Raw genomic sequence first — 19,437 nt, 5'->3', positions numbered from 1 at the left:
AGATGATGAATGGGATGGATAGGATAGAGGTGGAGAGACTCTTCCCGCTCAGAAAGGACAGTAGGACTAGGGGGCACAGCCTCAAGATAAAGGGGGGGCGGTTTAGAACGGAGTTGAGGAGGAATTTCTTCACTCAAAGGGTGGTGAATCTCTGGAATTCTCTGCCCGTTGAGGTGGTGGAGGCTGCCTCGCTAAATATTTTTAAGACGCAGGTTGATGGGTTTTTGATAAGCGAGGGGATTAAGGGTTATGGGGAGAGGGCGGGAATGTGGAACTGAGTCACGACAGATCAGCCATGATCTTATTGAATGGCGGGGCAGGCTCAAAGGGCTAGATGGCCTACTCCTGCTCCTATTTCTTATGTTCTTATGTACAATGATGAACCATGTTTCTTATGAGCCCTCAGAAGACATCATTACCTAAATGTCTGAGTGGCAGATACATGCTGTTAAACTGCATTATGTTAATGTAAGAGAACCAGGTACATGATGTCAGATTACATTTCCTCACTATGAATCCAAAAGGAAAATGACATAAGATTACATTAACCCCTCAATTTCCAGGATAAATGTCACTGGACTATATTAAGCCAACAAGCTTGACCTACGTGAGATGAGGTTACATTAAGCAAGGAGCACAGCAATTAATGACTTTAGATCATATTACCCTCTGAATTGCAAGTGTGTGACATTAGACCAACTTACCCGTGGCTGGCATCCAACCATTTTACACTTGAAAGCCCTGATCAGATTAAATTAGTCAAGGATTATTAAACTCCAGTGATCGCCTGCCATGGTTTGTTCATAGAAGGCTCCATGCCATGGCATTTTAAATGGCTGGAATTAAAATGGAAGCTGTTGCCACCAATATGGAAGCCACCACATGATCAGTCCTCTCCTCTGGAAGGCAGCAAACGCTCATGTTCAAAAACATTAAATTAAATGATAACTGGAAAGGTTATTTAAAATGTTACACACGGGTTGACAAGCAGCAGCTGTACATTAACTGACTATTAAAGCCATCTATTAAGAAGGCACTGCCACATTTTTGGGATAATGCTTGGGATATTTTGTCAGGTACATCTTGGCCACTCACAAAATGAACTATGTTTTGCCTATGACCTGCAGCGTGCTTTTCCTGTCAATATCCAGGCAATAATAGCAAGACCCATAAAAACAGGGACTACTGTAAGAGAGAACCTTCACTCTCTATGCTGGCTGCTTAATGAATGCTGTTTCTGAGCAGTGGATAAGATTAACATCCTTATCAATTTGGAACATAGGGTTTAGTTTAACAATTGCTTTTAGTTATAAAGATCAGATGGGCAAATGAAAAACTGTAGCATTGTGATATTGATGTTCTTCCATCCTCCTTTATTTCTTAAAAAGAATAAATATGCCACTTTTTTCTCTTGTGAAACATTGTGTGTGGGCAGCATTTCCCATTATAATCTTGTCAGAGTGTCATAAAAAAAACTCACAAATATTGTCTCTCCTTGACTTAGCGGCAATGAGACTCAGACACGTAGGACAAGCCATTTTCACCCAAAGCAGGAGTCAAGGAGCCAGGGCATGTCCCAATGTCACTAACCTTACCAAGCAGTGCATACCAGCATTTATTTCATCTGGCTGAAGTGGCTGTGGCCTGGAACCAGACCCACCTCCCTTAGCTGAAAAATTACCCTTCCCTCCCCCACTTCATATCTTTTTCAATCCATTCACCCAGAGTCTACCATAAACAAAACTCACAAGCCCTAGATAAGAATTGCAAAGTCTTTGAGAAGCTCGTAAATCTGTTGTCATAAAAACTATTTGAATTTCCATTTTCAAAATATTAAACTCTTCATAGCTGTCAAATCTGCCGAAATGAACAAGCTCACGTTCCCCGTGACAGCTGTGTCAATGCTTCCTGCTGAGCAGAAACATTATTGGGTTGGAAGTCAGCCAAGAATTTGAAATGAGGTTTCACTGAACAACTGTGTTAACAAACCCTTCTGAGCAGAATCCAGCAAAACCATGGAACACAACCAGAATATCATCCATCTGTCAAAGCATTGAAACTGAGCTGAACTTCAAGGAAATAGTCAAAGTAATGGAGATGTTTCACACCAAATGTGGATTTCACTATCATACATTGCATAATTGTGCTTTATCCATTGAATTAAGTACTTTAATGCATCTTATGATTTTTCCACTTTCATAATCTTATTTTTTCCATTGACAGTTTGCTGGTCAATTGGCAGAAATAAAAAATCAAATTATTTACTCGACAGACTGGAGGAGCTGATTGTGGACAAGTCCCCAGGACCGGATGGAATGCATCCGAGGGTTCTGAAAGAAATGGCGGAGGTGATAGTGGATGCCTTGGTGGTTATTTTCCAGACGTTGCTGGATTCCGGGGAAGTGCCAGAAGATTGGAAAACGGCTAATGTTACGCCGTTGTTTAAGAAGGGTGCCAGGCAAAAGGCGGGGAATTATAGGCCGGCTAGTTTAACGTCTGTTGTAGGTAAAATGTTAGAATCCGTCATCAAGGAGGAAATAGCGAGGCATCTTGAGGGGAATTGCTTGATAGAGCAGATGCAGCACGGTTTCGTTGAGGGGAAGTCGTGTCAAACAAATTTACTGGAGTTCTATGAGGATGTGTCTAGGGCGGTGGATAGAGGGGAGCCAGTGGATGTGGTCTTTCTTGATTTTCAGAAGGCGTTTGACAAGGTACCTCACAAGAGGTTATTGCAGAAGGTCAGGGGACATGGAGTTGGGGGTAGGGTGTTAGCGTGGATAGAGGACTGGTTGTCAAATAGGAGGCAGAGAGTGGGGGTCAACGGGTGCTATTCGGATTGGCGGTTGGTGACTAGTGGAGTGCCCCAGGGGTCGGTGCTGAGGCCTCAGCTATTTACCATTTACATAGATGATCTGGAGGAGGGAACCGAGTGTAGGGTGTCGAAATTTGCTGATGACACCAAGATTGGTGGAACGGCAAATTGCGCGGAGGGTGTGGAGAGTCTGCAGAAGGATCTAGATAGGCTGGGCGAATGGGCCAGGAACTGGCAAATGGGATTTAATGTTGGCAAGTGTGAGGTGGTCCACTTTGGTAGGAATAATGGTAGGAAGGATTATGACTTACGTGGTGAAAAACTGCAGCAGGCGACGGTGCAGAGGGACCTCGGGGTCCTTGTGCATGAGTCGCAAAAACCCAGCCTGCAGGTGCAGCAGGTGGTCAGGAAGGCGAATGGGATGTTGGCCTTCATAGCGAGGGGGATTGAATATAAAAGTAGGGAGGTCTTGCTGCGGCTGTATGGGGCATTGGTGAGACCGCAGCTGGAGTACCGTGTGCAGTTTTGGGCGCCGTACTTACGCAAGGATATTTTGGCCTTGGAGGGAGTGCAGAGGAGGTTTACTAGGCTGATGCCAGAGTTGAGGGGGTTCAGCTATGAGGAGAGGCTGAATAAACTACGCTTGTACTCGTTAGAGTTTAGAAGAATGAGGGGCGATCTCATTGAGACGTATAAGATGATGAATGGGATGGATAGGATAGAGGTGGAGAGGCTCTTCCCGCTCAGAAAGGACAGTAGGACTAGGGGGCACAGCCTCAAGATAAAGGGGGGGCGGTTTAGAACGGAGTTGAGGAGGAACTTCTTCATTCAAAGGGTGGTGAATCTCTGGAATTCTGTTGAGGTGGCGGAGGCTGCCTCGCTAAATATTTCTAAGACGCGGGTTGATGGGTTTTTGATAAGAGAGGGGATTAAGGGTTATGGGGAGAGGGCGGGAATGTGGAACTGAGCCACGACAGATCAGCCATGATCTTATTGAATGGCGGGGCAGGCTCGAAGGGCTGGATGGCCTACTCCTGCTCCTATTTCTTATGTTCTTACTGATCACTTACCTTAAAAAAACGCTCTCTTGATCTATCATGAAGCAAAATCATATACAACTTATGTTAAAACATTGTATAATGGCATCTGGCATAGGCAACACAGTTTGCATTTGCCTTTCATATAGTTCCCGCCTTCAACCAATGGTTCTCCCATGGTTCCTGGCACCTCTTTGCTGGAGTGATTCATATCAAGTACCAAAACAAACTAAGATTGCAGAAAAACTGAAATGCAAATTTCACAATATCTCGGTAATGTTGGGACATCAACGTGTAAACTCATGACTCGCTCCCTTATTACATACCGTATTACATACTGAAAATTGCGGTTGAGTGGTCCTTGATAATGGGTCCACCCACCATCTTGAAAACCCACACAATGCACTTCAACCCAGATGCCAGGATGGAAAAATCCAGCCCTTACTGTCGACTGACTAAAAACGTTTTATATTATCATGCGGAGTGATATTAGAGCTGTTCATCAGTGAAGACCATAGTCAATCAATGAGCTTTCCATGCTTGTCACGAGAGCTCAAGAGTGCAGTTACCAGGAAGGGTGAGCTGGAAAAGTTAGATATATATTGTGAACTTTCTGTCAATACGTAAACAGGCTATTAAAATAGCCACTGCAAATCATGAGACCTTGTGGCTGCTGAGCTCCAGACTCCCAAGAAAATTCCTCATTAAATATGGATATTGCATTAGGAGAATTCATACAGCCCTTGGTTTAAGGACGGATAACCAGCAAAACAACTATCACATTCCAGCTGACTCATCTTTGTTTCACCACAGACAAAATAAATATTGAAACTCAATCTGCGTTAGACAAGTGCGAATGGATTCCCATCAATCTACTATTCTATTATGATTGTCTCATCCAAACCAGACAGGGCAAATTTAAAAATGTCAAAAAGCACAAGATGTGTAATCAACACCCTACCACTTTTTGATCAAAAGGCCATCGAGCTTGTACAAGTCACACGGTGAGGAAACTATTTTGTTATTTAAGAATTCAGCAAGAAAATGCTCAGAGACAGAGATCCATCAGATAGCCATTAAACCAGCTACAAGTCAACTGAGCAGCCAGGGTAGTAAGCAATTTGCGAGTAGGAGAAGGGCTCCCAGCTTCTAGCACATCTGAAAGCCAATATCCTAGAAAGTCAACTATAAGAGGCTTTGCAGATTACTGAAAGTCCTTTGCTTTACAAGACCTTCAATTCACCAAAGTACCAATATACAATCGACCTGCCTCAAAACAGGTCAAGGCAATCATAAATTGTAATTGCACTGTGTTTTTTTAAAACTCATCTGTTTGTAATCTTTGTGTGAAGGATATGGTGGGTGCACTCAGTGATTGAGACATAGCACTTTTAAGTCTCCGGAACAAGTGTGTGATAATAAATCACAGAATCACAGAGTGTAGAAGAGACCCTTTGGCCCATCAAGTTTGCACCAACACATTAGAAACACGTGAACTCCAACCTAATCCCATCAACCAACAGTTGGCTCATAGTCCTGAATGTTACAATGTGCCAAGTGCTCATCCAGATACTTTTAAAGGATGTGAGGCAACCCGTTTCCAGCACTCTCCCAGACAGCGCATTTCAGATCGGCACCACCCTCTGGATAAAAAAGTTTTTCCTCACATGCCCCCTCATCTCTTGCCCTTCACTTTGAACCTATGTCCCCTCATGACTGACCCTTCAACTAAGGGGAACAGTTCTTCCTGATCCACTCTCTCCATGTCCCTCATAATCTTATACACCTCGATCAGATCACCCCTCAGTCTTTTCTGCTCCAACAAAAACAACCAAAGCCTATGCAACCTCTCTTCAAACTTAACTGTTCCATCCCAGGTAGGATGTTGGTGAATCTCCTCTGCACTCCCTCCAGTGCAATCACATCCTTCCAATAACATGGCGACCAGAATTGCACACAGTACTCTAGCTGTGGCCTCGCCAAAGTTCTATACAACACCAACATGACTTCCCTGCTTTTGTAAACTATGCCTCGATTGATAAAGTCAAGTAACCCATATGCCTTTTCCACCACTCTATTATCATGCTCTTCTGCTTTCAGAGATCTGGGGACAAACACACCATTGTCCCTTTGTTCCACAGAACTTCCTGGTGTCCTACCATTCATTGAATACTTTCTTGTCAAATTACTCCTTCCAAAGTGTATCACCTTACACTTTTCAGGGTTAAATTCCATCTGCCACTTTTCTGCCCATTTGGTCATTCTGTCTATATCTTCTTGGAGCCCAAAACACTCTGCCTCATTGTTAACCACTGATCCAATCTTGGTGTCATAGCAAATTTACTAATACTACTCCCCAAATAATCTTTCTGGCTTTTAAATTCACAGAAACTTCGCTGCTGGAATTGTTTAAATTGGAACAACCACTGAGGGTAAGAAAGCACCCACTTCTCCCATACTGATCACAGACAGTAAAAAAAGTCCATCATGACGCTGTGGATACCTGGGAGTGTGCTACAGACTGGAATCAGATTGAGGAATTATATACCATCACTGCAAAGGAAACCGGCTTGATACTCCCTTGAGCTGTAGAACAAGTTTATAGCAACAAAATAATCCCAGTCAACTTCTCCTTTCACACAGACCCTTGGAGAAATCTTATTCTGTTACCGATCCTACGTGATGTTGAACAACCAATGGGATGGCTTCTGTTGCTTATACTGAGCAATGAAAGCGAATTATGGAGAATAATCTTATACCCGCGAGGGCAGATCAATGAGAGATAGCAGTCCATGCGTGGTGTACGGTTTTGTTTTGGACTGGCGAAATGAGTCATGTGAAACTCTCAGAGAGAATAAGTAGCCCATAAGGTAACAATTATTAAAGACCATTCATTAAATTAAGAAACAAGTACACAGGAACAGAAATGTATGAGAGTTTGCATGTTCTCTTGTTTCTGCATAGGTTTCTTCCGGGTGCTCCAGTTTCCTCCAAAGATGTGCAGCTTACGTGGATTGGCCTTGCTAAATTGCCCCTTATGTGTCCAAAGATGTATAGTTTAGGGAGATTAGCAGGTTAAATATGTGGGGATAGGGCTTGGGTAAGATGCTGTATCAAAGAGTCAGTGTAGATTCTAAGGACTGAATGGCTTCCCTCCGCACTATAGGATTCTATGATCATGCTATAAGCCAAGTTAACACCAGAAGTAATAAACATGCACAGTTTTATCTAGAAACTACATCTTGTTCCAAATTACCTCTAAGACTTCCCCAAACAACATCCATCTACCAGTCCAATCCAGCTTATAGCTACCACACAAGACCAGGAGGATGATCCAGCTTCTGAAGCAGCTTTGTCTGGCTCAGTGATAGATACGAAGATTTCGCACTAGCTTGGCTGGCGGACTTTAAAAATGGCCTGTGCTGTTAGCTGGCTTGCTGTTTGATGTTAAACCAGCCTCTCTGCTCCTGCAGGAGTGGGAAATCATACCCTGATTTTGGGAATCTCTCTCGTTCCTTGAGTCTCAAAAATTAGCATTTGTATGCCTCCGCTAATCTCTCACTCAACAGGAAGCGGTTAACCTAGATGATAGGGTTATTTCATCTGATTTTATCAAAATGTCTGCTCATCTCAGTACTGGATAAAGGACGCATCTCATCATCCCCTCCGAATTGGGGTGACTGCTGTTGCTGGGTAGATTACAGTCTATCATTCCCTTTATTAATTCCGGGTCCTACCAGGCAAATCCATGACAACAGTATGTTTGTATAGGATTTGATGAGGACAAGCTTAGAGTCAGCTGTGATGATGCCCTCTCCCCCTTCCCATGCTTGATTGACGCAGTCTGTTTTCTGGGCTGGTAAATGTTGAATGTTCACCCCATTGAGTAGAGAGGGCACTAACTCTTGCTGGAATTCAGTCCTGTGAGTACCAGCAAAATGACATTAACTCTCAAAGCTCATGTGCACAGTGAGTGACTGGGATGAGATACTGGAAAGTCAACATCACTGAAGTAAGGAGATCTTGTGGCGCTGTCCTCACCTTTGGGCCAGAAACTCTATGTTCAAGTCCCCACCAGGACTTGTTGGCTGCAGAAGGAGAATTCGTGACCCAGTTCAATGGGCTGAACCCACAAACCAATTTTCCACTTGCCCACTATTTCCCAAAGAGGAAAAACATATGTTCAGAGGAAAATTATTGAGATACCACAAAAGTACCTGTGATTTTGGGAGAGGAAATGAACAAAGCTGTGGTCAATGATTGTGTGAGGGATTCTTCTGTTGAGGGTAAGACATGCTTCAATTCTTTACTCCATTCCCTAGTTCTGGCGGGGGCTGGGGGGGGAGACACAGTAGTCCAAACATCTGCTAAGAAGTCACCACTGGCTGTGTGAGGAATGGGTGGAGGAGAATTGTTCCTAAGATTTTTAGAACAAAGATAGATAAAAGACATCAAAATTTTTTTTAAATATCGCAACTGATTTTGGTCAATTCTGATTTACTTTGAAAGTTGCTTCAATCCCCACTTGAAATGCCATAACCCCTCAGTTAAAATGTTTTTCGTATTCAGAAATGGACAGGGTTTCAGGTCCAGAGCTGCACACACCAATAGTCAGAATACGATGGAGATATGGAATTCTGGAAACTTAAAGATGCATTCTCAATTCAACAATAGATTTGGAATTTTATCAGTTGCGCATGAACAAGAATTGAAGGCAGGGGTAGCACTTCAAATAATTCCCAACAGAATCTCAGGCTGGTTCCTATTCTCAACTAAAACCAAATCAATGTCATCAGCCAGCCAACCTGTAAAGGTCAATGCACATCCCAATGCTGCAGAAATCAGCAGCCTCCTTTCCCCCTTAGCACCTATCGGAATAGTGACAATAACTTCCTCCCACCCACACACTTTATAACTGAGACACAAGGTGTTGTTCTATAAGAAAGCAGAAAGCAGGCCAGTTTGGTTTGCAGGAAGACTGATGGCTGCTTTTTCATGCTGGTTTTGAATGTTTGGGCAGCTCTCTCAGCCAGATTCAGGGTGAGGTATCTAAATGGATACAAAATTGGCTTCTTCACAGAAGGGTGGTTGTAGAGAATTGTTTTGCAAACTGGAAGCCTGTGACTAGTGGTGTGCCTCAGGGAATCGGTGCTGGGTCCATTGTTATTTGTCATTTATATTAATGATTTGGATGAGAATTTAGGAGGTACGGTTCGTAAGTTTGCAAATGACACTAAGATTGGTGGCGTAGTGGACAGTGAAAAAAGCTATCTCCAATTGCCACAGGATCTCGATCAATTGGGCCAGTGGGGCTGACGAAAGGCAGATGGAGTTTAATTTAGACAAATGCGAGGTATGCATTTTGGTAGACTGAACCAGGGCATGGCTTAGTCAGTTAATGCTAGGGCACTGGGGAGAGTTACAGCACAATGAGGTCTAGGGGTACATATTCATAGCTCCTTGAAAGTGGAGTCAAGGTGGACAGAAGGCATTTGGCATGCTTGGTTTCATTGGTCAGAACATTGAATAAAGAGTTGGAATGTCTTGTTGAAGTTATAGAAGACATTGGTAAGGCCATACTTAGAATACTGTGTGCAATTCTGGTCACCCTATTATAGAAAGGATATTATTAAACTAGAAAGAGTGCAGAAATGATTTACTAGGAGGCTACCGCAATTTGATGGTTTGAGTTATAAGGAGAAGCTGGATAGACTGGGACTTTTTTCTCTGGAGCGTAGGAGCTGAGGGGTGATCTTATAGAGATCTATGAAATAATGAGGGGCACAGATTAGCTTGATAGTCAATATCTTTTCCCAAAAGTAGGGGAGTCTAAAACTAGAGGGCATAGGTTTAAATTGAGAGGGGAGAGATACAAAAAAGTGTCCAGAGGGGCAATTTTTTCACACAGAGGGTGGAACAAGCCACCAGAGATAGTAGTAGAGGTGGGTACAATTTTGTCTTTTAAAAAGCATTTAGATAGTTACATGGGTACAATGGGCGAAGTGGGATATGGGCCAAATGTGGCAATTAGGGTTTAAAAAAAAAGGGCAGCGTGGACAAGTTGGGACGAAGGGCCCGTTTCTATGCTGTAAACCTCTATGACTCTATGACACTGGAAAATTGCATGAAGGTACCCCAAAGGGTAGCTGAGTATAGGATTCATATAGAATTCCTAGAGTGCAGGAGGCCATTTGGCCCATCAAGCCTGCACCAAGTCCCATTCCCATAACCCCACACATTAACCATGGCCAAGCCTCCTAACCTGTACATCTTTGGACTGTGAGGGGAAACCGGGGCACCCGGAGGAAATCCACGCAGATATGGGGAGAATGTGCAAAATCCACATAGACAGTTAGTCACCAGGGGCTAGAATCAAACCTGGGTCCCTGGTGAGGCAGCAGTGCTAACCGCTGTGCTGCTTTGTGGGTATTATTGGAACAAATTCTCTAGATGCTTCATCTAACTCTAATTGCTGGGAAAGATGGTTCATATCATGTTTAGTATAAGTTAAGCCTCCTGTTAATTTGGTGTACGAATTTTCAATTTGTGGTATTGGATATCAATGCAATATGGCTGCTTGATTGACCATTAATTTGTAGTGACCACATATCCTAATGATTCTATCATGTTTAACCACTGGCACGATGGAAGTCACTCATTCAAAAACTGGATCAGCTTGATGATGCTTAACATTTGAGTTCAGACTCAACCTTCTCATGTAAGGCATAGGTTACAGGTTGGACTAAGTAAAACTTTGATGTGGCCTCAGGGTTTTTCTTGGCGATCATGCTTCTGAAGTTTAGAGGCTGAACGCTCCTTTGTGAATAACAATCCGTGTCCACCTCCATTCTGAGTGGATGACCTTTTACTATCAACACATATCATAATTGGAGCCCTGTTGTTTACTTTGGTGTTATCTAATCTGCATACTTCAGAATCATATTCAGCATTCCTAGAGTGGATTTTTCTTTTGCTGGTCCCTGGTGGGCAGCTTGGTCCTGCATTTCTTTCTCATGTTCCCCCTCCTATGTAGCAGGCATAGCATGCAGCTTCCCTGAATTTATATTTCTCTGGGGTGGGGGGGGGGGGGTGGTTTAATTCAATTTCTAATTCAGCTAAGAGCCAATCACATGTCTCTGGATCTGGAGTCACATGTTGGCCAAACCAGATGAGGATGGCAGATTTATAGACTAACATCAGTAGTGGGGAAATTCTTAAATCCAATATCAAGGACTTTAAAGCAGAGCATTTAGAAAGCAGTGGCAGAATCAGACAGAGTCAGCACAGATTTGTGAAGGGGAAATCACGCTCAACAAATCTATTGGAATTCTTTGAAGTTGTAACTAGTAGAGTTGACAAGGGGTAGCCAAATAAGATGGTATATTTGGACTTCAGAAGGCATTTGACAAAGTCCCACACAAGAGATTATGAAGAACAAAGAAAATTACAGCACAGGAACAGGCCCTTCAGCCCTTCAAGCCTGCACTGACCATGCTGCCCAACTGAACTAAACCCCCTACCCTTCCGTATCCCTCTATTCCCATCCTATTCATGTATTTGTGAAGACATCCCTAAAAAGTCACTATCGTATCTGCTTCCATTACTTCTCCGAGCCGCGAGTTCCAGGTATCCACCACCTCTGTGTAAAAAAAACTTGCCTTGTACATCACCTTTAAACCTTTGTCCCCCCGTAATTGACTCTTCCACCCTGGGAAAAAGCCTTTGACTATCCACTCTGTCCATGCCCCTCATAATTTTGTAGACTTCTATCAAGTCGCCCCCTCAATCATTCCAGTGAGAACAAGCCAAGTTTCTCCACCCTCTCCTCATAGCTAATGCCCTCCATACCAGGCAACCTGGTAAAGCTTTTCTGTACCCCCTCCACATCCTTCTGGTAGTCTGGCGACCAGAATGGAACACTATACTCCAGTGCGGCCCAACTAAGGTTCCAAAAATGCTGCAATTGGACTTGCCAATTTTTAAATTCAATGCCCCAGCCAATGAAGGCAAGCATGCCTTATGCTTGCTTGACTACCTTCCCCACTTGCGTTGCCACTTTCAGTGACCTATGTGTCTGTAAACCCAGGTCCCTCTGCCTATCAATACTCTTAAGGGTTCTGCCATTTACTGCATATTTCCTTTCTGTATCAGACCGTCCAAAATGTATTATCTTACATTTGTCCGGATTAAACTCCATCTGCCATCTCTCTGCTCAAGTCTCTAACAGATCTATATCCTGCTGTATCCTCTGATGGTCCTCCTTGCTATTCCCAAATCCACCAATCTTTCTGTCGTCTGCAAACTTACTAATCAAATCAGTTATATTTTCCTCCAAATCATTTATATATTAGATTAGGCTATTGAGTTGGATGATTTGCCATGATAATGATGAATGTCAGAGCAAGCTGGAAGGGCCAAGTGACCTCCTCCTGCTCTTATCTTCTATGTTTCCATTTCCTTCCTTCAAGGACATTTGCTTACCTTATGGGTTTTTAATGACAATCAACAATAGTTCCATGGTCACCATTAAATTTATAAATCCAGATTTTGTATTCAATCCGAATTTCAACATCTGCCAAGTTGGAATTTGAACCCTGATCCCCATAGCAACACCCTGGGTCTCTTTGTTACTATTCAGTGAAAATACCATTACATCATTGCCTCTCTAAACATCAGTAGTATTCTTCACAGTTCCTGGGCTGTGAACCAAATTTCTTACGCCTCTCCACTCTTTTGCTCTGACCCTTCTTGCTCATTACTTTCTGCATCCTCTTTTCAGCACCTCCACATCTACCAGCAGCTTCCCACTGAGCTTGGTGGACCGCACCTGATTGGAACCATAGTGTGTGCATCGCCACCTCCTCCTCCCCTTTCAGCACCTTCTATTGCCTGGTTAACCTCTAATGCCTTATTTAATGTAGCCCCTGCTAATAGTTTTTCTGTACATTTATGCTGTTAACATCATCACAGACTAGCCTATCCCTCAACATGTTATTGAGGGCAGTGTAGGCATTTGACACATTGCACCCACTACTTTGTGTTAGAGTCGAATGGATCCAATTTCCCAAAAAGGAACATTTTGACAGTCAGACAGAATGAGTTTGCTTTATAAAAGATTCCACATGGAGACTGCTCTCTCGATTTCTGTAGCAGTAGGAAGGCACTTTAACTGAACCGCGTCATCAATGTAGCATCTTGCAAAGATGGATGACCAGGTAGATTAACAAAATGAATGGTTTATTTCGATAAGTAACTATGTACAGAGTATGATATAAAGGCTACCATACTCCACAATTCCAGAGCCCTAAATACAAGGAAACCGGCACTCAACTCCAGGTGTGCACAATCCGGGCTGATTGGCCAAACAGGTCATATGACCCTCCAAGAGCTTGCTCCTTAAAGGGACATGCTAGCACGCCCTGATACACATTGGAATAAGTCTGCAATAGTGACTCTGTGCTTTGGAGGGCGACAGCGAAACCATCGCATCATACTTGTCAAGTGAATACCATGTCCTATGGTGAGAAGTATCTGTTGTTTGGATGTCACCATCCCACCCTTTCATGGGGAGGAGCTACAAGGTGTTAAAAAACAAGGATGAACTGGGCCAGAAATAAATTTCTGGCCTTTTCCACATCACTTGAAGCACTCTATGTCTGCTGCTTGGTAACCATACAGCCCTTTCAAAAGTCTATAGCTTCCAGTGGCAGCCAGTCAGTCCTTAAAGCCTCAAAACAGGAGAGCTGCCAACAAACAAAAAAAACTGTTCAGAGGCTGCTTTGATAGTGAAGCTTAAAGGCTGCCATCCAGCACACTGGCACACAGAGATCTGGCAAGGTCCTTCACAGTGGGTATAATGAGGCTTCTCATTTTTTGTTTGTTGATATCTATGGAAATGTTCCCACTAAACAATTTTTTTAAAAAAATCACCTTGGTAGTACTTTTTATTTATTTAGTGTGCGATTCCATCTCAAGCTTTCCTGTCAGAAAACATTATCAAGAGAAAATGCCTGGCTAGTTCAAAGTTAAAAGAAGGAGAGAGATGTTGCTGGCTTGCTTCAGAACAAAAAATGAAATTTCTGCTCATAACTCACTGTGCATTCTTAACATCGCATTTGCATTTAAAGGGACAGTGTTGTTGTTCTTGATTGAATAGAAGTGCACATTTTCAAAGATGCTTGTAAATACTGTTATAACAAATCAGGCAGATTTTACAAATTCCCTTCCCAACCTGTTCATAACTATGAGCACATGCGAATCGGTATCAATATCTGTAACTTAGCATTCTCCTTGCAAGCCTGATATTTCAGGCATGGATGCCTTTCCATTTTATTCCACCCTTCCTATCCCATCACACCCCTCTGGAAGACATCAAATTCATGCCACAGGGCAACTCACAGTCACTCTGCCAGCTCACCCAAGTGGCCAAGTCTCATGCACTTAATCCTACTCTACAAATGCCCACAAGCGTAGACAGTTGTAGATGCTGGGGAAGGAGCAGTACCCTCTCCAGGACTATACATTGGTATTCAGAGGCAGAAGGTAGCCAGATAGCAATTGAGAGCAGAGAACAGCTGACTGTTGTTCTCCCTTCCTAAATCCACAGACAAAAGGAGAAACTCGCATCATGATCGCAGGACACCTTTTCCAAAAATTACAACACTTGACACTTCACGGTCAATGGAGTAATGTAGGAAATGCAAATAGCCATGTGATAATGACCAGATAATCCGTCTTTAATGAGGGATAAGTATTGGGCAGTACATCAGGGTGAATTCCCCTTGTCTTGTTCGAAATAATGCCATGGGATTTATGCGCTCAACTGAGGGGACAGGTTAAGCCTCGGTTTAACATCTCATCCGAAAGCTCTCTGACCACCCAGCCACCCCCTCAGCACTGCGCTGAGAACCGCAGCCAAGAGCTTGTGCTCAAGTCTCTGGATTGGGACTGCTGCCAACCAAGCCACGACTGACATCTATGATTTAGACCTCTCATTGTTTCAAGTACTGACAACTCAACAAAGAAAATCTTAAACAGTTTCAAACAATCGCCCACACTGTGAGGTTGATATGGGCGAGAGCCAGGCTGGTTATTTTGTGCTGTGCAGCTTACGTCTACAGAAACCTTAATCAAGAGCGATAGGAACATACTCACTCTTTACAGCAAGACAGAAAAAGGAAAGAAAGACAGAGAAAGAGAGAGAGAAAGACCTTGGAGAGAGAGAGAAAAGCAGGTATAGAAATAAACAGAGCTGAAGCAAAGCAAAGGAAAATGGAAGCGAAGTAAAATAGAGACAGGCAGACAGATCAACAGGAAACCCAACAAGAGACATAGGTCGGAGTTTTCCATTCCCCTCCTCCCCACTGCAGATGCTTACCACTGGCTGTCAATGGGATCATCCAGTCCCATCGAAATCCATGCAATTTGTATGGCTCACCCTGATCGCCACCAGGGAACCTGCAGCGGGGCCAACTTTGGTGGGACCAGAAGGTCCTGCTGACAGGAAGGGTCAGAAAATCCAGCCCACAGATAAACCAAGCTGAGGAAAGACAAAGGCTGGAATTCTCCAGCCCTTCATTCTGGTGGGATTTTGAGAGTTGGAAGATTCTGGCCAAAGATTTACACACAGGCAGAAAAAGTGATGAGAGAGAGAGCACGATAAACATAGATATAAGAAGACAGCGAAGATGGTGTGGGGATGGGGTAGAGACAGAAAGAAACAGACAAACAGAGACAGAAATGCAGGAAAACAGAAAGAGGTACTCAGACAAACAACAAAACAAATAGTGACAAACATAAATTGGAAGAGAGAGAGAATGGAGCAGACAAAGCATGAGATAGAGGAGACTAAAAGAGAGGATGAGATAGCTAGTCAGGTAGTGAGACACACACACGCAGACTCTCACAATCACACACACACACAGTCAACAATAAAGAGAGACACAAATAGATGTGCCATTTTGAGAAGGGCTTACACACAGGGTGACCCAAGTTCGATTCTCGGCTCGGATCACTGCCTATGTGGAGTCTGCACGTTCTCCCTGTGTCTGTGTAGATTTCCTCCGGGTGCTCCAGTCTTCCCCCACAATTGAAAGATGTGTTGGTTAGGTGCATTGACCATGCTAAATTCTCTCAGTGTATCCGAACAGGTACTGGCGTGCGGCAACTAGGGGATTTTCACAGTAATTTCATTACAGTACTAATGTAAGCCAACTTGCAACTAAAATAAAATTTTATACACCTAGAAAAATGCAGAAAATTAATTTTACTGAACGTGGCTGCGCTTTAGTCCAATGAACCCCATGAGTGTCTGAACACTGGCAGTAACATACTGGAATATATCGTTACTTACTGTGGTGGAGATTTCTGGTCCGTTCAGCTGAGCGTGCAAAATAGCTTCATTGACCAATGGTGCCACTCTTAGTAATGCCTGTTCCACACCTCGTGGTCCTGTAATGAAACTGGTGAGCTCATCCAGGTTTGAAATATAGCCCTGCCAGTATGAATCAATATCTGCCACGTTAGCGAGACATCCCCGCATTACATTGAAACAGTATGCCACACACGGTTTGATCAGGGTAAGGCCGTGGCAGTGAGAACAATATTCCATTTTAACCAGAGCTCTGGAACACTCTCGGGTGAAAACGACATTCTTGGTCATATTTAGCACCTCGCTGCCTATGTTCAAGACTTGTAGGAGAGTTTTCATTGCCTGCAGTGGCCTGGTCATCTCAGCAACCATCTTCATAGGATAAGTCCCAAAGGGGTTAATATCCTGCCTGGCCAATCGTAGGCACTCTAAATAATCCATGGAAACTTCACTGAGTCCAGGATGTATCAGCCGATTGTAAACCAATGGGAAAAGGCTGTCGAAGAAACTCAGGACAATATCGTCAATGTTCCGGCTCAAATCCAGGACATAGAGGGACAGGTCAGTAAATAATCCTTTCACCACTTCTGTAGCCTCCTTTGCCATCGTCCTGTACCCTGTCTTGAACAAGGAGTTGGTGTGATTGCTTGCAATGTGAATCAAGGATGTAAAAGCCTCTGCCAAAGGAAAAGAATGAGCGTAATTAACAAGGGATCGAACACTTGGAGGAATTAAACAGAACATGCTAGAAATCCCAGCCCCCTCCCTTATTCGCTCTTGGTTCTAAGCCCCAGACACCCACATCTCAGTTGATTTCCAGCTCTTACAACTACACTGCGCCCTCAATCTCTCGAGAACTGAGCAAAGAGTTGAAATATACACATAAAGGTAAAAAGCCCAGCAGAACCAATTCAAATCAAAGATAATGAGATGGGTTCCCCATTAGGGACATTTAAGCACAGAACAATTCAATCGCTTCTTGGCTAAGATCAAATGTAGTATCGACATGCTGTACTTGGTTGAAGTCATTAGGTTACATTTCAGCTTCATTTGAAGCAATTTTTTAAAGTGACATCTCGGCCTTTTAGCTAAGATGCAAATTAGATCAAGCCTTGGAGGTGGAGCTACACCTACTCCAGTCAGCTTGGATCATGTAGGTCAAGCCCAAGACAGGATGTGAGAGCCCTGTCCTGTCAGCTTCGATCGGGAATGTCCCAACTTGTTGGGACTCTGAATTGGCTTTAATTTGACTTGATTGGATTGGTACAGGGCGAAAAATAGTGTGAAAGTAAACTAGAGATCTTGTCTGCAGAAGGATGGATTAGATGAGGCCAACTAGCCTCTACTTGCTCCTAAAATATTTCTGTTCCAAATCATTCATATCTAGCCCAACTTGGGTTTATTACGATACTGCTGAATAACAATTTAAACAAAATAAAACTGGAAATTGAACACCATTTAAAAAGCCAATAGCTTCATGCAAAACCATTTTTCATAACTTTCCATTGTTTAGGGAATGAGAACAGCCATATCTCCTTGTAATAGTGGTGCCTGTCACTCGGGATTAAGGCTCACGCCAAGCTAGAGTTGGCATTTTGTGTACTTACAAATATTGCTACAAATGCTGGACTTTACAAGATGGTTATGTCTTAATATGTCTCCTTTAACATAAGATGAAACAGATTGCTCTGGAAAGAGGAATGGTGAGGTCATTGTAAACATCTCCATTTAGACACAGGCCCATGTGATGTGGTGGCCATGGGGGAGGAAACTCAGCCAAACACAGTGCAATATCAAGTGGCAGTTTTCATACCTGGGACAACGACAGTTTAAGCCAAGAGGAAGGGGGAGAATGTGTATAGGCTCACTGCTTTCGAAAAGCAGAATGCTTAAGAGTTGATTTTCATTTCAAAGAAAAAGGGAGAAAACTAATGATGTTTTCTGGAGGTTTGAGGAACAGGGAATTACTGAGGTGATCCTTGCTAGTGGAAGACTCAGACTGAGTGTAAAACTTCTGAAGGACATCGGAAGTTTCAACCCAATGCAGTAGGGAGAAAAAAGCCTGCTAGAAAGCTGGGAATAATTTTCGATTTATTCTTGTAATGCTGCACATCTTCCTGAAGTGCAGTGCTCGGTGAAAAAAGCTATCAGACACATCTCATTTGTGTTAGGCAGTTGATGCAAAAGTACTTCGTCTTCAGTTCAAAATATTAGTTGCCCATTAAGTAATGCTTGATCAGTGTTGATTCTGGTTTTTTTGATGCAGTAAAAATCTTTAAAAAGTGATATCTATCCTTTGGTTATGCTCGGTGGTCATTTGGAAAATTTGTGTCATTTTAAAAGTTATACAGGGATCATCACAGTGCCAATCTCCATGATTCTAACTTTCTCTTCTCAATGATGCTGCAGTCTGAATCAGGGATTACTTTGACTCTTTCAAAAGCCTTTTTCCCCAGTCCTCACCCTCTACCCCACCTCCAGTTCCATGCCCATTTGTTCAATACACTGGAAGAGACAGTGCAGCCCAGAAGTAATGATAAGAACTCTGCTGCCTATGTGGAGAGGAGACTAGGTGAAGGCAACAGTGGCATCTACACGTGCCACACCAGCCCCAGTTTTGTAAGATTATTCCAGTTACATGGCACCCTCATACAGAGTAGAATGTTGCTTAACCACACATCAGTTACTATGAGAGAAACAGCATCAGACTTGGGAGAGAACACACATGGCTGAAAATCAGGGAGATACAGAAATTTAACACGGAAGTGTGAAGACGTACATTCTGGAGGAAAGAATGAGAGGAATTATAAACTAAATGCTATAATTTAAAGAGAAGCGGAGAGAATAGGGCATGCATAAATCTTCTTGAAGGTGGCAGGACAGGTTCAGTAGATGTTAAAAAAAGCATCTTAGGCTTTATTATAAATATGTGCATAGGATGCAGATAAAAGAGGGTTATACTAACTCTTTATAAAGCATTGGTTAGATCTCAACTGAAGCATTGTGTTAAATGCTGAACACTGCACTTTAAAAAGGATATAAACATTGGAGTGCGTGCAAGAGCAGATTTATCAATATGGTACCAGGGATGATGGACTTCAGATAGAGAAAGAAATTGGCATTGTCCCTTCAGAGCAGAGAACGCTAAGGGACAATTTAATACAAGTGTTTAAAAACCTGGGGGATTTTTCGGAAGAAACTTTATCCAGTGACGTAGG

At 43.0% G+C, this 19,437-nt stretch overlaps 1 protein-coding gene across 4 annotated transcripts in view; it reads right to left on the bottom strand.

Moving 5' to 3' along the window:
• Positions 1 to 19,437, bottom strand: part of gpc5b (glypican 5b) — a 530,906-nt gene that overhangs the window by 334,238 nt on the left and 177,231 nt on the right. For all 4 annotated transcript variants that reach the window (XM_080185282.1, XM_080185279.1, XM_080185280.1 and 1 more), the window contains exon 3: positions 16,202 to 16,896. In XM_080185282.1, coding sequence (XP_080041408.1) covers positions 16,202 to 16,896 — 695 coding nt within the window. The remainder of the gene's footprint in view (positions 1 to 16,201; positions 16,897 to 19,437) is intronic.

This window comes from Carcharhinus amblyrhynchos, chromosome 3, assembly GCF_965287045.1.
Source record: "Carcharhinus amblyrhynchos chromosome 3, sCarAmb.v2.hapA, whole genome shotgun sequence".
Taxonomy (NCBI): Eukaryota; Metazoa; Chordata; class Chondrichthyes; order Carcharhiniformes; family Carcharhinidae; genus Carcharhinus; species Carcharhinus amblyrhynchos.
The sequence above is the reverse complement of the archived record's forward strand: the minus strand, read 5'-3'. Positions and strand labels throughout refer to the sequence as shown.